The sequence below is a fragment of the Diuraphis noxia genome, unplaced genomic scaffold, assembly GCF_037042655.1.
Source record: "Diuraphis noxia isolate RWA-SAM2 unplaced genomic scaffold, SU_Dnox_SAM2 contig0003, whole genome shotgun sequence".
NCBI lineage: Eukaryota > Metazoa > Arthropoda > Insecta > Hemiptera > Aphididae > Diuraphis > Diuraphis noxia.
In genome coordinates this window covers 74,373,329-74,398,824 of record NW_028301713.1, presented here as the reverse complement: position 1 = coordinate 74,398,824, position 25,496 = coordinate 74,373,329, and the positions used below count along the sequence as shown (strand labels likewise).

Sequence of the window (25,496 nt, the reverse complement as noted above, 5' to 3'; positions counted from 1 at the left end):
TATATGCAACCTGACGCCATATCGTTGCAATAATTATTATACACATGCATTTTAATCATCATGCACATTTAACTACAATACAGTCAATACATGTATAATAAAAACATGCGTCTACGAAATATATGCATAATATGTAACTACATATACAATATACATACATGGTCATTTAAATTTTTATCTACTGAAATATAAAGGTAGGGATTATATAAGATTCTTTAACGTTTTAAAGTTAGTTTCGCGTAATTTGTGTAGGTTAAATAGACACAACTGTATTATAGATAAGTGTATAGATAGTAATATAGTATGCATGATTGCATATTATTTACTATTATTATAATATTTTATATTATTATTTTGAGTTTGTACCTGCCTGGATTGCAGTCTCTTTACAACAAAATAAAGAACATTGAAATAATCCTTCAATGTTCGTTTGCAAGTTGACCTTGATATTATTTCACTAATTCTACCAAGTATTTTTAATATTGTTTCCATTTCAATCATTATATGTCTACACAATATATTCGTTTTTACATGAGTTTCATCATATGTAAATTTATTCTATCTAACTTTGTCCCTCTCTTGCGTCTCTCGCACTTGATTAATTTAATCTATTTGCAATGTATGATTATGCAATCAACACAAATGCACACGTACACAATTCTACATTTCTTTATTGTCTAAAATGCGTTTAATACACATACAACCGGAATAAAGTTGTTATACAGGTATAGTAATAATTAAAATAACATTTTAGATGTTAACTTATTTTTATATTTTTATTTGTTTTTCTAGTCATGCTTATTTTTCGCACAGTGAAGGAATGGGTAAATTGTAAATGTTACCTAATTATACACTATGAATTTCTTTAAAGTAAAATGTATCCTTTGTTTTTTTAAATCAGAATTATTTTTATGATAACCTTAATAATTCTTTATGACAGTTTGTATTTTTTTGAATTCTACCTACGGTTGTATTTTATTTTACTAAATTTTTAGTGGTTGCTTTAGATAATAAGTCAGAAATCATATTGTTCATACTATGTAAATTTATCTACACTGACTACATTGTTTCTCTGATGTATTTTGTGTTGACAAAATCATTCTCTTTAGTCCAGGTGCTAAGTATGTTTTTAATATATAATATAGCATTGACTCATCAGATAACTTTTGAAGACTAATCGAAATAAAATAATCTCAGTGTATAAATAATTGACTTTTTTATACAGACTAATTTGCAACAATATGTAAAATCATATTTAAAGTATATTTCTCGAAATTAATGTACTTATCTAACTGTATAATTTAATAAAATTTAATGAAAATTGTAGTAAAACTGATTTTATATTGGTTGTTGGCCGTTTAAATCTTAAAAATAGTGTATGCTATATAGTAATACATTTCCGATTAAATGAGTTATTTGATGTTTTCGCTGTTGTAATTGTACAAATGATTAATTGTTTTTTTTAGAGTCTGCTGTCTGAACACTGCCCTCCACCATCCTATATTGTCGTCGCTTCATCATCAAAATTTACTTAAACAATCTTATCTTTTTTTATACGTCCAATATTCGTTCTGGCACAAATTAATACTATACGTGATCGAATAAAAATTGTATTAACCGAGAAGGGGGAAACCATTCCCTCTAAAATTGTCACTGTAAGCACTGCAATGATTACTTTGCTTAAAATATGCATATGACTCCACTTGGAATTTGCCACGTATGTAGTTAACTAAAATATTGATTTTTTTTTTGTTTTTTACATAATCCTATTGTATTTTTTATGTGAGGATTATAATTGTGTTCGATTTCAATGTTTAGTTTGCCTTATTTCACTGTTCGTATGCATAGAATATTTATAGAGATGCAATATAAAAGCGAATTGAAGCTCGTGGTTAAAAATACAAATAAAGGTACTCGCAACTGGAGCATTCTCGACATTGTTAAGATGTTAGTCTAATGTGTAATGTGCTCAATTTGTTTTACTTGGGTGGAAACAAAGAACTAGAGCACTATGGATACGATCCAAACCTGAGTATACCTGACATGCATCACTATTACATAATAATAGTGGCCTTCAAATTGAGGTTCCGTTTTCCATTAATATTAATTTTGCACAAGTATAATAGATTCCTATAACAAATGAAGATTTAAAAAAAAATTACACAATATGAATTACTATGTGCCTATATTTTTACGAAATTTCAAAAATAAATGAATATACCTATTTAAAGAAAATAAATATTAGACGGATGAATAATTATTTTACTTTTTGTATTACTTTGAATTTCCTTCTTCGAATTAATTAATAATAAAATTGTATCGTCGATAACTTCACAGCGTTTGTTTGCTCGGTAGTCTAGATTTTTTAGAATATTTATATACTTACTTTTCAATAAATATCGGTTTGAATTTGTTTCACAATATTGAGCTATATGAATATACTTGTTTTTTCTTAATCTAAATATGTTAAATATTGTATAATAATAATAATATTTGGAGAAAAGTTAACATAATTTTAATCCAAAAAAATGTTTGGAGGAAAATGGAAACAAACCTTTTTTTGATTTGAAGAAAATTGGTGTCTCATTTTTGTAGGAATGAAACAATGTATTTTCAGACATTTTTATAGGTTTCTAAACATATTTATTGTGTCTAACTTTTTATCCACCTGATTATTATGTTGCCGTAGTTACCAATATAGGTAATTAGGTATTACATAGGTTTTCATAATTTATTTAGTAAAAGTATTTATAACTCAAAAAATGTGGAAAATATCTATCTAAGATCTAACAGTAAAAACTGATATCAATTGAGGCAGATTAAATAAATAAATTATAATATAGTGATTTAATTCGAACAAAACCTACCAAAATATTAGAAAGAAAATGAAATGAAATTAAAACTGTAAACTAATATATAGATAACAAATTTAATTAATTTAACATTGTGTTTGGAATTATACTTAATTATACGTTTAAAAACCAAGAAATTAGCACGTTCGTAGAGTAAACACTGGACATTATTTATGTAACATGTTTACATTTCAAATGATTTTGTGTACTAAAACTTTTCTTTTTACGTTTAAAAGCATAGTAATTTTCATTTACAGGATTAAATTTTGTATAGAAATTTGTCGAAATTTTAATTAATTATTATAATATATGTAAACAGCTAAACTTTTATATATTATATATATTATTACTTGGCTAATAAAATGAAAATATAACATTTGACACCAACTCTAGAAGAGTAAAGCTTAAATATGTGTATTCTAACAACACAGATATATTTAATATCCAGATTATAATCAAGTAACCATTATTGTGAACAATGGCATTTGAAGTTCTTAAACATACATTTATGTTTCATGCAAACCAACTAAGTAAATAGTTGAACAAAAATTCCACATGCACTCGTGCGCGCCGTCCTACATTGTATCCACCATCATAATAGTATAATACTATCAATGTTTGACATACAGGACATAGGTAAATGGTAAATGTTATGCTTTTATAATAATAACAAAAGTAAGAACCGATATTATCTATAAGAAATGTATTCCATAAAAAAACTCTCTCAGTCTTCACTCATAGGCCTCGTATCCCCAATATTGTGGTTCTCGTTCAACATTTGTTTCGTTTTAAATGACTGTTTATAACGCTTGTATAATACATTGATGATATAATTTATTTATGCAGAGGTTAGATTATCGTTGTTATCAATATTAGTTTTTACAATGTCTGTTAAATCGTTACTGTTTAACGCACGTGTGGTTATTAGTTTGTAACAATACCTACTTGCATAATATTATGTATTCATGTGTACTCTCACAAAATTGTTTAGTCTCTCTATATCGCCAATAACGTGTTTATAATGATGGCTAATAGTATAATCAGTAGTCATTGATACAACAGCCATTTAAATAATAATATTATACTATAATAGTATATAATATAGGATCATTCGGCGGTCAGCTAGACGAAACCTTTGTTTTTAGTGCGCGACCCTTAATGGTAAATAATCGTTAATAGACACGGATTCAAACTTCTGTATGTAACCGAGATACGTCACTGCTTATTAAACTATTATTTATTTCTAATTAATTGATTTGTTTAATTTTTATTATAGTAATATAATATACGTATAGTTATAATAATTTGTATTATGATTTATGGCCAAATATTTATTGTCGTTTAAAACAATACAATCCGTATTCTTAATTATCTTTATATATCGTTGGACAAATGGACAATAGACAGTGTACTGACTTCAGTTTCGATCGGTCGCCACTGATAAAAAACTAAATAAATATATATCAATGCTTAAGTACATATAATTATCATTATTGTGAAGTAATGACCTGTACTATATAAATATATATAATATACAATGTATATGTCATGACGTATATTTACAAAATACTATTAAGACGCGTTGTCGTTTATAATATTATCTGATATATTTTTTTTTTGTCAGTTATTTTAATGGATCGCAATCGTTTATACGTTAATATTATTATATACGTATATCGGAATGGTAGGTAAACAAACAAAACAAACCCATTAATTTTTTTCGAAATTTTTTTACTACGGTAAAACATACTGTCCAAAGTTTTTCAAATAGTATTAAGGAATTTATTATAAATCAATTTGTTTAAATTTTAGAATTTAGTTTTTAAAATTGAAAAACTTTAATAATTATAGGCTAAGCGGTAGCCAATCCTATCAGTATCCCATCCATATATTACTTCTATAATTTCTATATTTTTTTTTTCAATAAATAATTCTATGTTGAATGTTTATTATTATATGTTCTTTTATTTATGATATGTATATTTAATGTATTTAATAAAATTAAATGTGTGCATCTTAAATACTCATACCTAACTTGTTTTAAAATTAAAATATAAAAATAAAAACTAACGAGATTAACTAGATAATATTCTTAACTCTAAATTTGGTAATTGGTCAATTTCGTTCCAATATTATAATCATAACGGAGTTAAATGTAACGGGTTTGTAAGACGGGTGAGGCGTCCTCTTAAGGTCTTCTTAAAAAAGATAATAGTTACCTATTAATTTTCCTAATTTAAACAGACAAAAATAAAACTATTGGTTTTATTTTCAAAAACATTTTTTTTTACCTAATTCAGCCTTGACAATAATTAGTTACTGCAGATTTGATTTATTTTGAAACTATCAATATTTTATCTACATTTTTAGTTATGCGTTTAAAATTTAAGTAAGTGTATTCACTGATTGATAATGGCTTCAATAATTTATAATTGTACTCAAATTACTTTTTTCAGTGTAATAGTTTGAAAGTTGTATTTGATAAATGTCAAACGTAAATTTAATCACAATTTAACTTCCTTGAGTACAAATAATACAAAATAATTTATGTACCTAACTACTACTTATAATTATATAAAAAAAAATTAACAATTTTAGAGGTATACAACATGACGTTGTAGCAATACCTACCTACCTAAAATTTAAAATTTTAAATGTTCAATCTTAACTTTAAATATATTTATTTAGTGTAGTAGACATTTTAACCTAATTTGCTTTTAAGTTAAACGTATTATATGCATTTATGTACATTCAACTTATAATATATCAGTTGGTGAATTTATATAAATGTCGTTGACCTCAAAATGTTAACAGCACCGACTATAAATTCCAGTTTTTTTAGCATATTACATTTAAAGAAATTTTTCTTTAAGAAGAAAAAATTCAACCGTACTTGTGATCTACACTTGTAAGGTATTGTTGGTCATATAGTTAAGGAAGATACAATATACCTGTTTGCCTTTTAATTATATTTGAGAAGAGAATTTTCCATGTATCCATGCATTGATTTTCAACTTTTATATTAATACGTATGTTGTTTCTGAAGAAAATCTTTATTCATCAATTTATATATTTATATAGAGATATTATTCGAACATCTTATTAGATTTATAGAATATAAAATAACTTTACGGCTTTATAAAAAAAAAGGTTTTATAATTATAATAATAAAGGTATTATAATTAAACTGATTTTTATACTGCGTTTTACATGGTTTTCTGTAGCCATCCGGTTGGTGTAAGTATAAAAAATGTTGTTAATCTAGTTTCTTTAAATGTATAATATGAAACATAGTTGCCGTAATCATAATTATTAAAAAAAAAATCTTAATATGATAAACCAATTTGTCTTTAACCCAGTAAATATAATAACTAAGAAGAACATAATAATTTACATTTCGCTCGATAAGTGTGTATCTGTGCGTGCGTGCGTGCGTGCGTGCATGCGTGTGTGTGTGTGTGTGTGTGTGTCGTAAAATAAGTATTTGTCAGTAAAAATAAGAAAAAAACACTCAAACATTTCCTCACGTTATTAAAATGTTTATGCACATTTAATGTCTTGCGGTGCATTTCAATTGAAGATGATGACTTAGTATGAGTGAGAGAACAGTGATGCAATGTGCAATGTCGTTTTAATATAATATAAGCAGCAAAAATAGAATACTATAAAAATCAACTCGACTGCGTTTTACGTATAAACCAAAATCGGACAGCCTATCATCCCCTCTTCCTCTCCCGCGCCGTACGGTGCAAGTATATAGTCTCATTCCAAGGCCAGTGTAAGCGATTCACTGCCAAATTCGGTTAATATATGTCGTATTTTGTATACATTATTCAGTCTTAACTGATTTAGAAACATATTATGCAGCCTGCAGGGTAGGTTTTGCTGTTCTATTGTTTCTTAGTTCTGGGAGATCTATTTTTTATCACATCAATTAGGTTCAAAAAACATACTAGCAATTCCCTGTGTCTATAAAAAAATAGACACTTTATATAAACCCCCCCCCTGCGTGTACTCCTTTAATTCTTTCAATACTTCTGTGTATACATTTTTGTTCGTTGCGCTTAAGGAAATTCCTAAACATTTTTAAAAATGATCACCTGTCACCACCCCTTCCACATTAAACTTGATTAATAATAAGGTTTTTAGCATACATACCTATAATCATCTAGTAAAAAATAATAATTTATTACGATAAAGTAAGTATATTGAAATTTTAAAATACATCAAAAAGAAAACGTTATTAATACGACAGTGTCAGCCTAAAGGTAGAAACAAGTTTTTTGCATATTTTTTTGTCCTATTGACCATTTTACGTATCAAAACCATTGTTAGCTCCTGTCCCAAAAAGTTTCCAAGACAATTTTAAGTTAAGGGAAGTGGTGATTTTTCTGTCTTTGTATTATATTCGTGGCAACATTAGATTTTAAACATGTTCTATTTCCAGCATATCGATTGATCTAGTGGATGCATTCTCAACATTTAAAATTCCTAGAAGTTCATTTTCGCAAAAAAACAGCTTTAGACAAAATCACTTTTGGTTTTACTAAAAAAAATAACCGTAGTCCGTGGATACTTGATTTTTTCGTCAAATTAATACATCAATTTTCCACACATCATAAAATATTAAAAATAAGTAGGCACAATTTATTTTATGTAACGAAATTCTAAATCATAAAAATTTAAAACGAAGGTTTCTGAAGTAGTTTCTACTGTTACCAAAAAAATCGATTTGTATTAGTGGGATAAATTACCTATCAATAATATCATTAAAATATTTGTTTGATTTAATGATATTAAATTGAGATCTATTATGATCATTAATTTATAGTTTTAACTTCATTAAAAGTTGAAAAAGAGAAGCTTTTAATTTTTTTTTTTATATATAACTTTTTCAGAATTATTTTGCTTCACTAAATTAATCTGTTTTTGAAATAGAACACATCTCTATTTCTACGTTGTGCGTGTGTTAGACAAAAACAGGGAATCACTGTTTCAAATCCCCTTAAAACTATAGAGTTTAAGAAAAAAAAATATTGTGCTATTAAATCGTAGATTAACTATAAACAATATATTTTTATTTTCAGTTCCAGTCGACAAAGTCGAAATCTGGCAGAAAAACAAAGACGAAACAAGTTAAATACTTGTATTACAGAACTTTCACAACTTGTACCACTGATATCAAATTCTTCTAAAAAAATAGAAAAAACAAGTGTTCTTAGACTCAGTGCTGCATATCTCCGACTAAATCGATGTAAGTCAACCGAATGAATATTGTATATTTTTTCAATTAAAAATATAATTAAATCAGTAAGTCGCAAGTTTTATTATTTATTGGAATTTATTATTTTTCAGTGTTAATAGGACTAAGAGAACAACGAGAGAAACTGCCAGCTTGCATAAATGGAGTTAACGTGGCTGATCTTCTGTTGGACGTATGTATCCTTATTAATAAATTCCTTATCTATATAGTACCTATAATTATATAACTACCTATGAGAGTATCTTGACTTTTTTTTAAGTTGTTATTCCTTATATGTATAAACAGTTATTACTTATATAATCTATACTTGCTACAACAATATATTTATACTAATAGAAATTAACCGAAAGAGCAAAATATAGTTTCTTCATATTATCAATGCTGCTATATTTAATGTGTATTTATTTTTAATGATGTTCATTATGCAGCATGCTGCATGCTGTGACAAAAGTTCGTTTTCTAAAAACCTAACATAATGTTGTTTTGTATTATGCCGAGAAGAAAGTCCTATAATATGCCTCTAGAATTTTAGATGTTATGGTTATATCATGTACCTATACTGCTCAAGTCATTTTATTATTACGATTTACATGTCATTGGCAGTTAACTCTAAACATTTTCCATGTATACCCAATTAATAACCAACGAAAAAACGCAAAGAAAAAAATCTGCAAGACATCTTTCTGGTTATTATTTATTAGTTACTTACCTACCTATAACAAATCATTAGAGTTACTTTAAATATTGTATTTTCATATTTTATTATATAATTTATATAATTTCTCTCAAAATCAATGTTAATATTATTGTTATGATTTTTGTTCACAGGATAACGATGTATACCTCATGGTCACATCTGGTGGAAAAATTGTATTTGTTTCGCACTCCGTGGAGAATATATTAGGCTATTCACAGGTAATTTATTTTTTCCATAGGTATACAATTAATTAAAATTTTGTTTTAAATGTTGATTCTATTATAATTTATTAGAATCCAGCTTAATGCCTTTATTTTTTATTGATTTTTACATTGCATTTTCTTTGAAAAAAAGTCACATGGTTCGGTTCTTACACAGTTCTTAACAAAACTGTATACCGTAGACCCTTAAATAATTATTCAAATCGATTGAAATGTATTTATTGACTTAAAAGTTAAGACATTGATTCGCACTTCATCCATAAATTAATTTATGTTAACAAACGATGTTTCAAATTGATTAATTGAAAATCAAGTTGCGCTCTATAAAATATATTTGTGATTTTCAAACTAATAATATATCTATAATACTAATAAAATACACTAAAAAGCAATAATGCGTTTATTAAGTTGCATCTATTGATATACGTTTTACGTCGAGTATTTTTATTTTTTTTTTTTAATTAAAACACTGGTAAGAATCCAGAGTCTGTTCGAATAAATTGATTCTATACCGAATATCTCTAATTATTTACATTTAAAATTAATAAATGATATATTTGTTTCTGCTGGAATTTACATTACCTATGTATGCATATTTATTTACGGAGTCATATAAGGTATTTATGTGAGAACAATTTCGAATGCCTCAAACTTTACTAATTACATTGGTACACTAAAAGTTGCATATCATTATTTATTGTCGTTTTACGTAGCTACTGCTATATAAATCACTTACGATATAAAATAAATACATTTGTAAGTATATTTATTGACAACAACACAAACATATTATTTACGCACGTTCATAATTAATACTTAATTAAATTACTATACTAACCTTGTATGTAGATATTTATTTGTATTTAAATTTACTTACTGTACTGTAATTCCTAATCAATTTCTCCACTTTTAATTTATATTTGAAAATGTGAATAATTTTAGTATTATACAAAGTGATGGGCTATAATATATTTCACTATATTGTAGTATGCACTTACTGCAACGTATTAGATTTACAAATGTTAGAAAACTAATAATGGTATTCCGGCCAAAGTTTATACAACATACATATATTGTGTAATTGTGTATCCTTTTTTTTTAACAGAAAAAAACTAGGACTTGGTGGGAACTGTTTAGCACAATATTGCCACCTGGCTACCATGTATAGGTATTATGTATCTATATGTATATCACTGTACATAGCAGTGCCTTTTCCTCTTCTTCTCATCGAGGTGTGTATAGAATCGATAAAAAAAATATGATGGCTAGTATCAGCCTTAAGACTACCTACGATGTATGGATGTCTATGTGTTATATTGTTATATATTAAATTATTTGATAGAAATGACGCACAATGGATGTCGTTTACCTCTGTAGTTTTAACAGATTGCTCCTACTTTGTTTGAAAGAAAATGCATAGCGCATACATAATAATAATATTATTGTTATTGTAGTGATGCGTTTTTTATCGTCTGATCCGTTGTTTTATTAGATGTTGCACCGCGCTCAGACTTAGATAGAGGCAACTGTTGTGTTCTTTCACCATCACCCCCCCCCTCCCCCCACCGCACACACGTATATGTTGTGTCGTCAGAGTGTTACCGGCTTTTGCGCAGTACGCAGTCGCATCGGACTAGGTTTATTTTTATTTTTTATTTTCCCGTCTCTCTCTCTCACACGCGTATTTATTCGCACGCTAAACTTAAGTGCGTTCTAACTGTCCATTGTATTTGCTGCCATTGCGAAAGTTTACAATAATAATAATTACTATCATTATCGATTCCGATTTATCATTGGTTCCCGATGGTCAAACGACTTTTTTTTATTTGGTCTTTATAATTTTCAATCCACTTTAAAGTTTAAGTAGTCCCCGATAATTCATCGGATATATTTTAATTCACTATAATATGTTATGTATTATTGTATATTATTGCCCCAGCGCCGATTGCATGTTATTGTTGTTTAATCATTCTACAGTAGAATACATATAATATTTTGTATTTTATTAAAATTTTTCTATTACCTTGATTTTAAATCGTGGAAGCAATGCAATAGCACTATTGATTTCCCCTCTCACCCACTTCCTCAACACGCACAACCATCATATTATGCACCGGCCAAGGACACAGGTCTTTTAATATTATTATTATTTTCGTTACCCGAACGATAAACACACTTATATACATGGGTTACTTGCACTGCATCCATTTTGAGTTTTAACCTTATTATTATTATTTCTACATATTATATAATGTATTACGTATCCTTGAAAATTGCATTCAACCACTAGTATTTAATTACAAATTTATCACAAAGCCCATCGTTGTTGTATTAAATTATAACATTTATTCGTAAATAATTATGAAACCACGGAAGGGTTTTTGAGTTGAAATGCACCCGAGCTCATTATAATGTTTATACCGCTGCTGCAGTTCTACAATTACTTAGTCTTATGTATGCACATTAAATCAAGGTCGACCGACCATTATTTTTCTTCTTTGCTTCGTGCTTTGAATTCACAATACAGACGTATATAGTGCTTTTTAATATTATATTACGGTTTTCTTATTTTTAGATTTTAATTGATCGTGTGTGGGACTAGTTGGCTCATTCATTGTGGATACAAATCTATATTTTTCATTTATATCGTAAACTATCGTGCATTTGCAAATTTTGTTGTAAAGGAGTAATTATATGTCCGAGATTTTTCGGTTTCTGTTGAATATATACATTTTGTATTTATTTATTCATTTAACACAGAGTATTATTAATAAATCAATTTAGCTATGCATCGATAGTATTAGATCACTCGGAACAGTCGAAGATATTCCCAAATATTTGAATTTTATCTATATACTTTTAAACCAAATCTAATTTTTAAATGTTACATAGCAGCAATTTAAAGATAATTTTTAGTATTTTTTAAATAATATTTCATTTTTATTTATCATGTATATATTCTATGTGTTATTTGCTCTACGCTTTCTATTGTGTTGTGAAATGGTCTCTTACTGATCAAGATATTTATAAAAGTAAAATATGAATTTTAACCTTACTAGTCCTGGCTGCTCTCAGCTCTCATCCCGATTCAATCAAAATATTAATCAATTTCATCATCCCCCAAAAACTATTTGAACAAATTGTGATACTAACTTGTATATTTCAAACTATAATATAGGTACTTGGTACTTATGCACTTTATGTTTATTATAACATTATTGTTTTTTTCATTGACTTATTAATTATTTAATCATTATATATAAAACTGTTAAACTCCTTGATCCAATGACCTATGATATTATTTGCTAATTTTTTTTTTTTTTAAATACCTTACTAAAACTGCATTTTAATATTCTGACTGGCGTTTTTTTCTTTTTTTAGTTTTCAATCATTTTTATCGATTTTTATGATATTGATTTAAATTAATTTGATGTTTTAGTGATAAATCGGTCTATTGTTGACAAATAAAACCTTTTTTTCCTTCTCTTATTCACTGCAGATTTGGAATGATATCCGCATACCAACCGTATCATCTGTCGCAAAACAATACCATATAGGTAGTTAAAAAGCAAAGTTGTTTTCATTTTATATTTCAAAAGTTCTCTGCTATTAGGCTTGACTTATCGCATGTCTTTGATCTTATAGTTAATTTCCAAACCTCATATTAATCATATTTAAACGATCGCTGTTGATCACCAACTTTGGTGTTGAAATGTTCCCTATTACTCAATAAACTCAAGTGTCCGCTAAGTGTTATCTCATCTTTCCTTTTTCTTTCCGGTATAGACACTTCTGACTCCCGAACAACAAATGTCACCTCATATTTAATTAGTATAGAAGACACTAACATCAAATCCATAAAGAAATTAAACAGATTACTTATTTGACCTTTTTGTACAAGATAACGAGATACAAACTTTTATACTTTAAATGTTGAATTAAACTTTAAACAATCTAAACTAGTTTCATTATTAATTTTAATATACTAATTATTAATATGTATGTTACATCAATGGTATCGGAACTAAAATATTTCCTTCGTTGAAGATAAAACATTACAGTTAAGAATGTTGTATGTTCGATTGTATGTATGGTTATTATTCATTGTATTCTCCTGCACTTTTTAATTTATGAAAAAATTATGTATGTAATGATAACTGCTGTTATGCAGAAAATAAATTTAATCTTTGACTCGTTATGATAAACACCGCGTAATTAGAGAAAATGTAAAGAATTTAAACCATTGATAAAATTATTATAATGTATCTATTTATAGGCGATTCTCACATTTCAAAGAACAGACAATGTCAACACGTTATATTTCACGTGTAAAATAAATATGATTATTAGATAAATAAATTATAGGTAGTGTATTTTTCATTGCTACCAGTTTTCTGTATAATAATATAACCTTTGGGGGATTGAAGACTAAAAACTGACAATATTGAACTTCAGTTGATGGCATTGAATGTGGATAATTTGTATATGTCACCCACACTTGGGATGTTTCTATTAAAATCTAAAAATTGACTTACTTATTACCATATTCGACATAGTATTATTATGTGTAATGTGTATACTGTATATCATAAAAATAAAATATCATAACATGTTAAATTTTATTTGTAGATCGATCTCATGGGCCAATCACTTTTTAACTTTGCCCATCCTAAGGATCACGATGAGCTAAAAAAGAACCTCAAGTATCAAGACGAAAAATCAAACAGCGGCATCGGTAAGACTATATTCGTTTACTAAATTGGAGTAATATATCGTTTTTAGATAATATGTAAATCGTAAATGTATGATTTTATCAGCATAATGCATTTTATTCATGTGTAATAATACTATTGCATTATAACATAGTATGATATATTGATAGCTTTGGCCATTCGGTATTTCTCTATAATAATTACAATTACTGTGCATGGATTTGTTCGTGACCGGTTTTTTTTTTTTTTTTTATTATTACCAACATCTTTAAAAACCCGTTTAATAGTTAAAATAAGCTTAGACATAATATTATATTATGTCTATAGTTATTACTTATAAGTTATAAGACTCTGAGTCAAGCGACGAATGTATTTATGAGTGAAACGAGAAATGTATATTAATATTGGTGTTGCAACAATGTCGGTTATTTTGTCTGTTCAATATCTTTTTCCGTGGCGACAGCGCTGAGATATTCCTGTGAACCATTTTTTTTTTTTTTTTTTTTTAGTGGGGGGAATATTAATTACCTCACTTTAAAATAGTTGATAATGTCCCAATGGCGTTAATAAACTGATAAGTTATAGCTTAAAATCATACTAATTATTCAAATAAATATATTATTAGGTATTGAAAACATATTATACAGTTGCAAAAGACTAAATAGCGTCTTGGTGGTGGCCGATGGGGGGAAGAGGCAGGGGGAAGGCAATGTCCATACATTTGTCACTGAAATAGTGTTTCACTAAATTAAAATCAAGAGTATTTTGCAGAGGTCGTTTTTGTATGTACTAGATTTATTCTCAATAATTTCTCAAAGATTACCTTATATTTGATTTCCTGTTTGGTTGTGTAAAACTTTCAAGTTTATTTATAATTCAACATTTAGTCAGTTTGCACTTTGAATTTTTGAAGAAATTGGTGTCTTAATCTGATTAGTGGTTACATGTTGAATGCATTGAACTATATGATAACTGGAATGCTCACCAAGCAGTGTTGCCCGAAACGGAATGTTAGAACGAGATGGGACATACTAATGGTGTTACTATCTTTGTCTTACACGTTGCGCTAATATCTTAAATTAATTTACCACGGTCCGCGATATTATTTTAGACTTTAGTTTGGTTCTTAAAATTTGGTATCTTTATATTTTATTTTTTAACTTCCACAAAATATTTATGATTAAATTGATAGAATATAAATAATTATAATTTATAATACCTTTAACAAGTATTGAAACATGCTTTTCTTGTGGACTTCTACATTTGTCATAAAAATGTTAAGGAAGTTGCGAGGAATTGTATGTTAAATGTTGGGAATAAAATATTAAGTTTTGAATTTAAAGTTAGAAGGTTTTAATTCATAACTATAAGCATATAAAATTACGAAAAATTGATTTTTATTAAAATAAAAACATAGTAGGTACCTATTTATAATATTATACATAATTGAAAGAAAAGTTACTTACACTACCTGAAGCTGTACCTGCAAATTACCTCAATTATTGTTCTTACTACTTTCCTAACTTAATTTAATATTGTATATGTATAATATAGCTATGATTACTACTGGAAAGATCTAGTAAACAGAATCTTCAATAGATTTTTGTTATATTTCTTAGCCAAAATTTCATAAAATAAGTAATTATTTAAAGATACTATAAGAAATTGTAGATACTTTAACTATAGTCTTAACCTTAAAGTTATAATATAATGTTAAGTTAATAACTAGGTAACTTTTGTTGAGTTGACTTCAGCTGGATATTTTTCCTGTAATGACAATAAAACTATATATTAATAAAAATATTTTACATAAAATAAAATAGCAAAATTTTCAACTGTATAAGAAATCATAGTGAAAAATAATAGTTGATTTATTACATTTAAAAGCATTCATACAACCATTAAAGCATAATAAAAATAAAACCATACACCACAAATTAACAGTATTAAATTATGATGAATAAGTTTAAAACAAAGAACAAAACAACGATATTATTATTATTTATTGGTAAACAATCATATTGGAAAGTGTGATAAAAAGAGATAGCAACACCATTCTTATCTGCTGTCTTTTTTTAACAGGCTATCTCGGTTATGTTTACATTGGTCTTATGGCGGGTGAGCATTCCAGTTATTATATATAGTTCAATGGTTGAATGAGTCATATTATGTTCATCAAAGTAGCCTAAAAGCAATATTTCTTTTTGTCTAGTTTGGTTATTAATAATTATTTTTAACTTTTATGTTTTAGTTTCTATTAATGATCCTTTACTGAACATTAAACAAAATAGTAAAGGGGATAGTAAAATACAACGTAGATCATTTTATTTACGGTTGGTCAAGAAAGTGGTTTCTCGTGATGAACAACCAGAGTTTGAGTTGGTACATGTGATGGGAACATTAATGATTCAACAATCTGATTCAAAAAGTATTTAAATACCTATAATTGCTGTTTATAAAAAAATAACTCATAGCATTTAATTAAACATAAAATTTTGCGTTCTCGTAGATTCTGAAGTCACTGAAAACGATGTTGTGTTAAATGCAGTTGTCAGGCCATTCAATGAACGGCGTGTGACTGAAGTATCAATGTTGGAAGCAACTGGTGAAGAATACATAACCAGACATCAAATTGATGGCCGAATTATATATGTTGATCATAGGTAAGCATTTAGTTAATTTCTTAATATTTATACTGTGTATGTTTTAAAATTAAATAACTAAATGTTGGGCTTATATCAATATTACTTTTGTTAAAATTATTAATAACAAATGTTTTTAACCACTGTTAAATTATTATATTAATACAATTTTCTGAAAGTTCTGCACTAAAAATTATCTCTAGACTATGTCAGGATTCTCAAAATTATAGCCCATATTCCACATATTCTGGCACACCAACAAATTTTTACTGGCTTGTTAACTGTTGTGAATAATCAAAAATTATCTATTCATATTATCTTGTTTTTTTTTTCATTGTAATAAAATAGAGATTTGAATTAAAAATAAAATAAAATTACTCTTTATACTTAACTAAACTATGTTGTGGATTTATAATTGAATTTGAACATTTTCTAATCAATTAACTTTAGTTATCATTAATGCGCCTTTTTCTATTTCTAAATATCCATAACTATATTATATAATCACCAATTTTGAATATAGATAAATCAAAAAACCTATTAGTTACAATAATTTTAGATCTACCAATAATATAGCAATACTTTTCAAAATCGTATTAATAAAATATTCTTTATAAATAGTAATTATTGAAGACTGAAATAAACATTGTAAGAAATTATATTATAAACAATAACCTATCCTAACCTAAAGTGATTTTGGAAGTTTTTTTATGTTCTCCAACATATCAAGAATTTTATACTTTTTGATATGCATCTATACTTTGTCTCATATAAGAGTAACCTCAGACTGCATGCTTCTGGCATTGGGTGGGCTAATATGTTAAGACTTGAACAATAAAGTGATTTTTTGGCTGTGATCAATCGTTAAAAAGTAAATTGACAAAAAATCAGTTTATTGATAGTGTGGGTCTAACTTAACAAGACAAAAATCCGTATTTGCCTTGTGGTAACTTTTGTATAAGGCAAAGTAACTATGTTATTTTTTTTAATAATTCTAATTATATTTATAGAATTTCTATTGTATCTGGATTCATGCCTCAAGAAGTATCTGGACAACTGGCATTCAAATACATGCATAAAGATGATGTACGTTGGGTGATGATTGCTCTAAGACAAAGTATATATATTTCCTTTAAAAATATTAATAATATACATAAGGTCTTGATAATCCAACACATGGCACCTGTAGTACTGCAATATTATCAAAAATACTCAATATTTATATAAAATCGGGTAAAAACTAAATTTGGGTATTTGCTTTCATTATATGTTTATTGAGCTACGTTCATATTATGTGAGATATTTAGCGATTAATACTTAATTGTGAAAACGTCCAAATTTATATGAGTAGATAACATTATTACCGCAGACAAATTTACAATATTTGTTGAAATTCCAACATTTATATCTGAAGATTCAATTTTATACATATAACTATTAATAAGATGCAACTGCGCTTATTGTCTCTGTTTTAAAAATGCAATTCATAGCAAATTTTTGTTCTCTAGTTTCAATAGTATGCTGTTAGTTATGTTATTGAGTGAATTGAAATATGATCATACTTTTAGTTAAAAACATTATCTTTGCTTAAGTGTTGGCAATTTTTTGATATTTTCATTTTCAAGCAAAATGAATTATCAAACACTTTTTTAATTAACTTAGATAATATTCTTATGCATGTTCTCTTAAAGTAAAAAATATGCTGCCTTACTGTGAGCGCCGAGAATAGACGCTGTGCCAGATTATCAAAACCTTACTGTTCATTTATATATTATTAAACACATAATTTTTATAATAATTATATGCTTTGTTAGTGTATTTTAAGGGTCAAAGTTTTGGCAGTAGTTGCTATAGATTATTGTCGAAAAATGGAGAATTTGTGTATATGAGAACTCATGGTTTCTTGCAATTAAATCCAAATGAAGATACAATTGAATCCTTCATTTGTGTTAATACCTTGGTGCCCCCAGAACAAGGGAAAAGAGAAATAATTGAAATGAAAAAACGATTTACACCATTAATAGTTGCTGCGTCTGAACCTGGGATTGCTGCAATAACTAATAATCAATTTGTAAGTGGCTATTATTGTTATATTTTAAGTCAAAGTGCTTATTGATCTTTATTACAGATGGAAAAAGAATCTTCAGTGACTTTGGAAGATGTTACTGAAGATCTTAAAACATTAGACAAGGTGGTCGAACAAATGATTATAAATATTCCTGAACCGGCAATTGACAATTTTAAGGTTACTGCGAAGAATCCGGGACCTCTGCCAGATAATCAAGAGTATATGAGGGTTGCACTATTGTCCAAGTCAATACCTCCGGTTTCAGTAGCATCTAATGCACCAAAAATTTATAAGCGATCATCTCTATCCCCTCAACCCAATGTTGTTAAGCCAGTAACTCAGGATCGGCCATCTGTACTTCGAGTGGCCCCACCAATTTCTCGACAACCTGTTCTAGTTTATAATCATCAAACCTATGAAAAAACAACAGAGAAAGATCGAGCTTATTTAGAGCGTAGGGGTGGCATATTTGTCTTACCCAAAAGACAAAATGATTCACAACTAATATTAGATAACTTGCCAAAAAAAGCAAAAATTGTGTTAGACTCACAAGTTGAATCTCCTGCTTGTAGCAATTACAGCAACCAACCAGATTCACTGTCTGACCATCAGCTAACTAAAGAATGTATTGACAATTTTTCAAACTTTCAAGCTGATCCAATCCAACTTATTTCTCACAACATAGATGACCACAATATTATTGGTAATAGTTTATTTTCAAATAATTGGTAGTTACATTTCATATATTATAGTACTTGAAATATGCTTTTTTTATCAGTGTATGAATCATTGACATAAATTTAAATGTTTTCTTGGTTTTTTCAGATCCTTTAATTGCTGATGTGACCGATATTGATCATTTTACGGTAAGATTTTCTCAAATATTTTATAGCTATTACTATCCCGTACTATATCACATTAATAAAATGTTTAATATGTATATTCTAAAACCATTTAAATCTAATATAAACATAACACCCAAGTAAAACTTAATTTATTTTATTTTTGGCTAATTTAAAATGTTCTAATGATCAAATTATTTCATTAAATTATAAGTTAATCATGTATATATTATTATGTATGCCTATATCTGAATAAGCTAAAGAAGAAAAATAAGTTTATTTAGTAATAGCAGTATACATTTAGAGATACACTCACTCCCAACTTAAGTTTTTAAAACTGAATTTAAGACTATTGAACGCAACAAAATTGAGAAGACTTGTAAAAAAGTTTTAATTATTTCATATAATTTCTATTAAATAATTTAATATCTAACTAACTATCGTTTTCCATAAATTTATTGTTTACAATAAGCTAACCTCAACCCCAACCATACCTCTTTTAAAATTAAAATAAAGCTATTTAGCATAAAGATTTACAAATTTTAATCATTAAATTAACTACATTTGTATGTTTTATTAACAAATATTAATTTTTTTTTTTTTAATTTATAAATTATTGATACTCTTAACTATGAATGACTATTTTATTGTTCATTAACTAATTAAAACATTTTTAGAGCTAATGCAAAAAATGTTGTTCTGTGATATACATACATATAATTGATAATATGTAATTTCTCATTAATATAATATGTATAAAATGTGTATTTTAGCTAAAATATATAATAATTTTTTTATATTATCCGTAATTTAAGCACACTGTATAATTTATTTATTATTGTTATAATTATAATTTATTCAGATTACTAATTGTTAGTTATGATTTTATATAAATGTGATTAAATTTGCATATAAATGCATAATTTTTATCTATCATCATGCCCACTGAACTTTGATGCATAACCAAATGTCTTCATATTATCATAAAATAATATTTTATTTTATTGAATTTATTCTTAGAGTAATACACATTTAATATTTATTTATCTATTTGATATAGCATAAGGATAAAAAAGCTGGTAAGTGAATGTCGCTCTGCTGTACATTAGGGGGTGGGGTGGACCTCTGACTAGGGTAGGTTAGATTTGAATGCAATGATAGGTGTATCATTGTATACGAAAAACGATTCTGAACGGAAATGATTTGTCAGTCTAGGATATATTATATTTAAAATTTAAATATTGTCATATATTCTATTTTGATTCAAATATTTTATTTTTCAATTAGGACGCATTTTACATAAGGCATGTTTAATCAATTTTTTCAAAAACATTGCATGTAGTTATCATAATTCATAATAGGTACTTAATATTATCATAGATATACATGTACCTGATTTGAGGATAAATCGTTATCGTTACGCGATTTCATAAAAATTTATAACTCAAACCCTCAAAACATTTTTCCTATTATGACGCTTCAAATTTTCTCTATAGCTATTTGAAGCAAAACTTATGGTAACTTAGTGTTGAATTTTTTAACCTTAGATATAAATACAAACAATTTTATGAATTTTGAACTACAAAATAATTTGCAAATATTCATGGTTTTGACGAATTTTATCAATATTTGAACTTCAAATGCTAATAAAAAAAAAAAATTGTGCCTATTTATTCTTATAATTTTTTAATCACTATAAGAATAACTTATGAGGATCTTTGTATTAAATTTTCGAGTATTTTGATAGGGCCAAAAAAATGTTATCGACACTTCAAAAAAAAATTTTCAGAAAAATTGAAAATTTCAGTTGTCTATAAATATCTCAAAAAAAATCAGAATATTTTGAAAATTAAATCATGTAAATAAAATGCCAATCTAAATAACTGGTAAAATTTTCAAGTATCTACAACTTATACTTTTTGAATAATAACAAATATTTAAAATCGTTTGAGGATAAATCGTTATCGTTACGCTATTTCGTAAAAATTTAAAATTCAAACGCACTTAAAATTTTTCCTTTAACGATGCTTCGAGTTTTCTCTATAGCTACTTGAAGGAAAACTTATGGAAAACTTAGTTTTGTATTTTTAATCCTTAGATATAAACGAAAAAAATTTTATGATTTTTTAACTTCAAAATCACTTGCAAATTTTCGCGTTTTCGACAGATTTCGTAAAATTTTGAACTGTAAACGCTTATAAAAAAAAATTGTGAATTACGATATTTAATTTTTTTTAGCTACAATAAGAACAACTCGTAAGGAACCTTGTATTAAATTTTCAAGTTTTTTTGGTGTCCAAAATTTTTTTACCGACACTTCAAAAAAAATTCTCATAAAAATCGAAAATTTCAGTGGTCTATAAAAAATTCAAACATTTTTAAAAATCAAACTGTATTTAGTTAACACTAACATAAACATTTGGTGAAAATTTCAAGTATTTACTGTGATTAGTTTTTGAATTACAACCATATAAAAAAAATCGATTTGGTCGAAAACTGGTTTTGCGTAAAAATTTCCGTTTTTCTGTCATTTTTTTTTTTGTTTTTCTCGATTCTTTTGAAAACTGTTGGAAAATGTTTACTTTTGACGTCTATATTGCACTAAGGATATTCACTTTTCCATCGGAAACCACCCCTAAAGTTTGAAATTTAAGCATTATTTCGACTAGTTATGCTGTACACAGACATAAAAACAAAAAAAACACACATCATTGTAAAATCAATACATTCATCACTCCGTTCAGAATCTAAAAAATGTTTTTACGATTTCAAAACAAATAAAAGTACACAAATAGACATGCATTAAAATTATCATAAGACAGTTCTACATACATTTTATGCTCAGCCAATTATTAGGTGTGATCTAAACTAAACTTAAAAATAACGCTTTTGAATTTAATAATTTAATAAATATCTACAGAATATAATTAAATTAAATTCCACAGTCCATCCTATATATAAGTCCAATATCCCACTTTAGTTTGAAGTTTCTATCCATTATTATACAAAAACACAAATCAAATTAATGTTAATTCTATGTTAGGTTTTACTGACAATATACTGAAATGTTTATTGTCAGTAAAACCTAACATGGTTTGAAATAACTGTACAACTATTGAACTATATAAACTTTGTTTAAGTGTTGCATAATTATATTGTATGTTTCAGAAAACCATTGGCGATAATAACTCTTTGATCATAGGACCGGATAGTTATGATTCATTTGTTAATGGTACTATAATGTTAATCTATAAGAAATATTATGTTATATTAAATATATTAAATATTTGATTACAGGTGTTTATGACGAAGTTGGTCCAATAGATATCATTCAAGATCCCGTATGTCTTATTTAATATTATTATGTAGTATATATAGTCACCATGACTCTAAACCATAATTTTAATTTATACTTTAGTTAATTCAAGCCCTACAACACAACAGAAGTTTAGAAAGTGCTTTGCTTGAGAAAAAACAGAACACACTTAAGACAAAAATGGACCAACAACAAGGTCAACTGAAAGAAATCCAAACCGAGTTAAATTCACTTTCTTCAAATGCTAACACACATTTTCTAGCTACAGATTTTTCTCACTTAAAGGTATATTATTATTGTTTTTCTAGATACTTTGATAATAATATATGTATTATAATGTTTATTTTAGGCTGAACATGAGCATCAACAACAAGTGTTACGTGAACTACAAGGAGTACATAAAAACATTGGAGTGTAATCATCAATATTATGTAACCTAATATTTCACTTGACAAATATGTAAGTGAGTATATAAACGTTGTTAATCTCTAAAAAAATTGATGTGGTTCACAATAAGTTGGGTGTAAATATTTTACCTCATCATCATAATGGTAAAATAATGTCTGTTGTGTAATGTGTATTATTGTCTGAGATAAAACCACTAAAAATAGTATTTTGTCACAATTGGTTCATGCCCCACCACACATCACCACGTAATTTGTGCTGTCTAATATAGTATGTATACAATAAGCATTTAGTAGTTGATCGGGGCAAAGAAGTCTTGTGTCTACTGGAGTAGGCTGTAGTATAATGAGTAGTAACTTAATCTCTTTACACCTAAACAAATAAAATATAATTGTTTGCAATTCAGTGCCTATCTGATAGCTTTTTTTTATTAATAATTTTTAAATTATATCAACTTATAATGCTGACAAAATATCATAGTTTAATTAAATTTGTGATCTTCATATATAATTTTCTTTTTTTTTATCAATATTTTGAGTGTTTATTATTATATATATTATATAATATATTACTTCTCATAAAACTGTTAAAAAACACATTGTACATATTTAGCCAACATTTTTATTCAGTTAAAAATTTAAAAATATCTCTGTAATTCAATTAACATTTATTTAACTTTTAAAATTATATTTTAGGGGATTCAAGAATTCGATACTGACCTCAGTAAAGGAAATTTCTATATTACTTGTATGCACGTGTGTATAGTAACTGATTATTAGTGTAAGTGACTTCTGCACCACCGACTAGAATTAAACACTCGTGCATGCTCATACACTTGTTGATGTGTACTATGACTACTATGTTGCACGTGCGAGCAAATTATATTGATCAAAACATCCATCCCTAAAGATGGACATCTTTTGTCCATCAGTCCAATGAACCTAATAATGTGATAAGACTTTTAAAATCTGTTTTGAATTTGTCATTATGTCTTCTTGAGATCTTCCGATCCACTTTTTCAAATTTTGGCCCCTAATTATCTTTTGAATATGGATTTAAATATTTTGAAATTTAAAAAAAAAGTAAGTTTTGATTACATTGAATTAAAATTGTAAATTTGAATAAAAGGATCGGCCGATCTCAAAAATTCATAATAACACATTCAAATCAGTTTTTAAATTTCTTATCGCGTCATCGGACTGATCAAAAGAATGATATGATTTAGTCAAAAAATTATCGGTATCAAATTCCCTTAAGCAACCAAAGTAAAAGCTTAAATTATATTTTCCGCATAAAATTTGAACTTGACAAATTGTTTATTATTTATAGAGTTCATTATGAAAATTGTAGATCAAGTGTCGTCACAATTAATAAAAGTATATTATATTTTAATTGTTTTTTATGTTGGTTTTTCAGTTGGTGTAATATATTTCCGTTCTCGTGATAATGCTTTCTTAAGAAATACAAATTAAATCCAGAGCGTCATAACCTATTTAAAACTATAAATTGTAAACTACTTGTTAATTTGTATTTATATATATTTATTTTTTCTTTTAACTTAAATTTGTTTAGTGTCATTTGTCTTATTCCTAAGTTATCTATCTGTTATAGTTATAGTTATTATTACTATTATTATTATTTTTATTATTATTATTATTATTATTATTATTATTATCGTTACCTAGTATTTATATGACACTACTATAAAGTAGTTACAAAGGCTCCTAATTTTCTTTACCTTTTGTTGTTTTGTTTTATATTCTTTTATATGGCAGATGCTCAAAGAATTTAATAATGACTGACTCGTGTTCATTATAGTACATTAAAAAAAAAAATTTTGTAATATTTTAATAAAGTTATCAACAAATCCAAAAATATATTTTTATAACATTTCAAATACAATTTTTTCCATACACACTTGAACAGGTAAAAACTTAACAATAACAAAAAAAAATAAAAATAATTTATCAGTGCCATGAGTTTCCTCAATGTCAACATAAAATGATCTTAAAATTATATGTTACCACAATATCATCTTTTCCATACATAATATTAAATATACTGTATTTACTATATTAGATTTGTAACATGTTAGTAATAATTATAATTTACTGTTTTGTATCATTAAAAATTTTGATAATATATTTATATATATACTATAAGTGTGCGTGTGTATGTGAGTATCTATATATACATATATTATCTAGTACAAGTGTTCTCTAATTTATAATTTGCCCTTATTATATTGAACATTTTAATACAAAATTAATTTATAATTCATGTCCAATGATTTTTATACAATTCATATATATTATATATAATATTATTTTATTTTTAATTATTATTTGTTTATTATTATTTTAATTTTTTTTTTTTTTATGTGAAGACTGAAAAGCAAAACATTAAATGTTATAATATTAGTTTAATGTGTGTCAAAACATAATTTTTAAATTATATTGTTTTCTATATTGCTTCTAT

The 25,496-nt window shown here is 26.5% G+C and overlaps 1 protein-coding gene across 2 annotated transcripts in view; it reads left to right on the top strand.

The window, feature by feature from the left end:
• The window catches only part of LOC107164575 (circadian locomoter output cycles protein kaput-like), a 47,570-nt gene extending 24,501 nt beyond the window's left edge, over nt 1–23,069 (top strand). For both annotated transcript variants that reach the window (XM_089222402.1, XM_015512437.2), the window contains 14 exons: nt 7,940–8,106; nt 8,208–8,287; nt 8,944–9,030; nt 13,663–13,768; nt 15,997–16,173; nt 16,255–16,408; nt 17,398–17,504; nt 18,202–18,458; nt 18,516–19,158; nt 19,281–19,321; nt 22,466–22,529; nt 22,595–22,638; nt 22,716–22,898; nt 22,963–23,069. In XM_089222402.1, the coding sequence (XP_089078528.1) occupies nt 7,940–8,106; nt 8,208–8,287; nt 8,944–9,030; nt 13,663–13,768; nt 15,997–16,173; nt 16,255–16,408; nt 17,398–17,504; nt 18,202–18,458; nt 18,516–19,158; nt 19,281–19,321; nt 22,466–22,529; nt 22,595–22,638; nt 22,716–22,898; nt 22,963–23,031 (2,179 nt within the window). In that variant the 3' untranslated portion in view covers nt 23,032–23,069. The remainder of the gene's footprint in view (nt 1–7,939; nt 8,107–8,207; nt 8,288–8,943; nt 9,031–13,662; nt 13,769–15,996; nt 16,174–16,254; nt 16,409–17,397; nt 17,505–18,201; nt 18,459–18,515; nt 19,159–19,280; nt 19,322–22,465; nt 22,530–22,594; nt 22,639–22,715; nt 22,899–22,962) is intronic.
• Nucleotides 23,070–25,496: the final 2,427 nt, after the last annotated feature.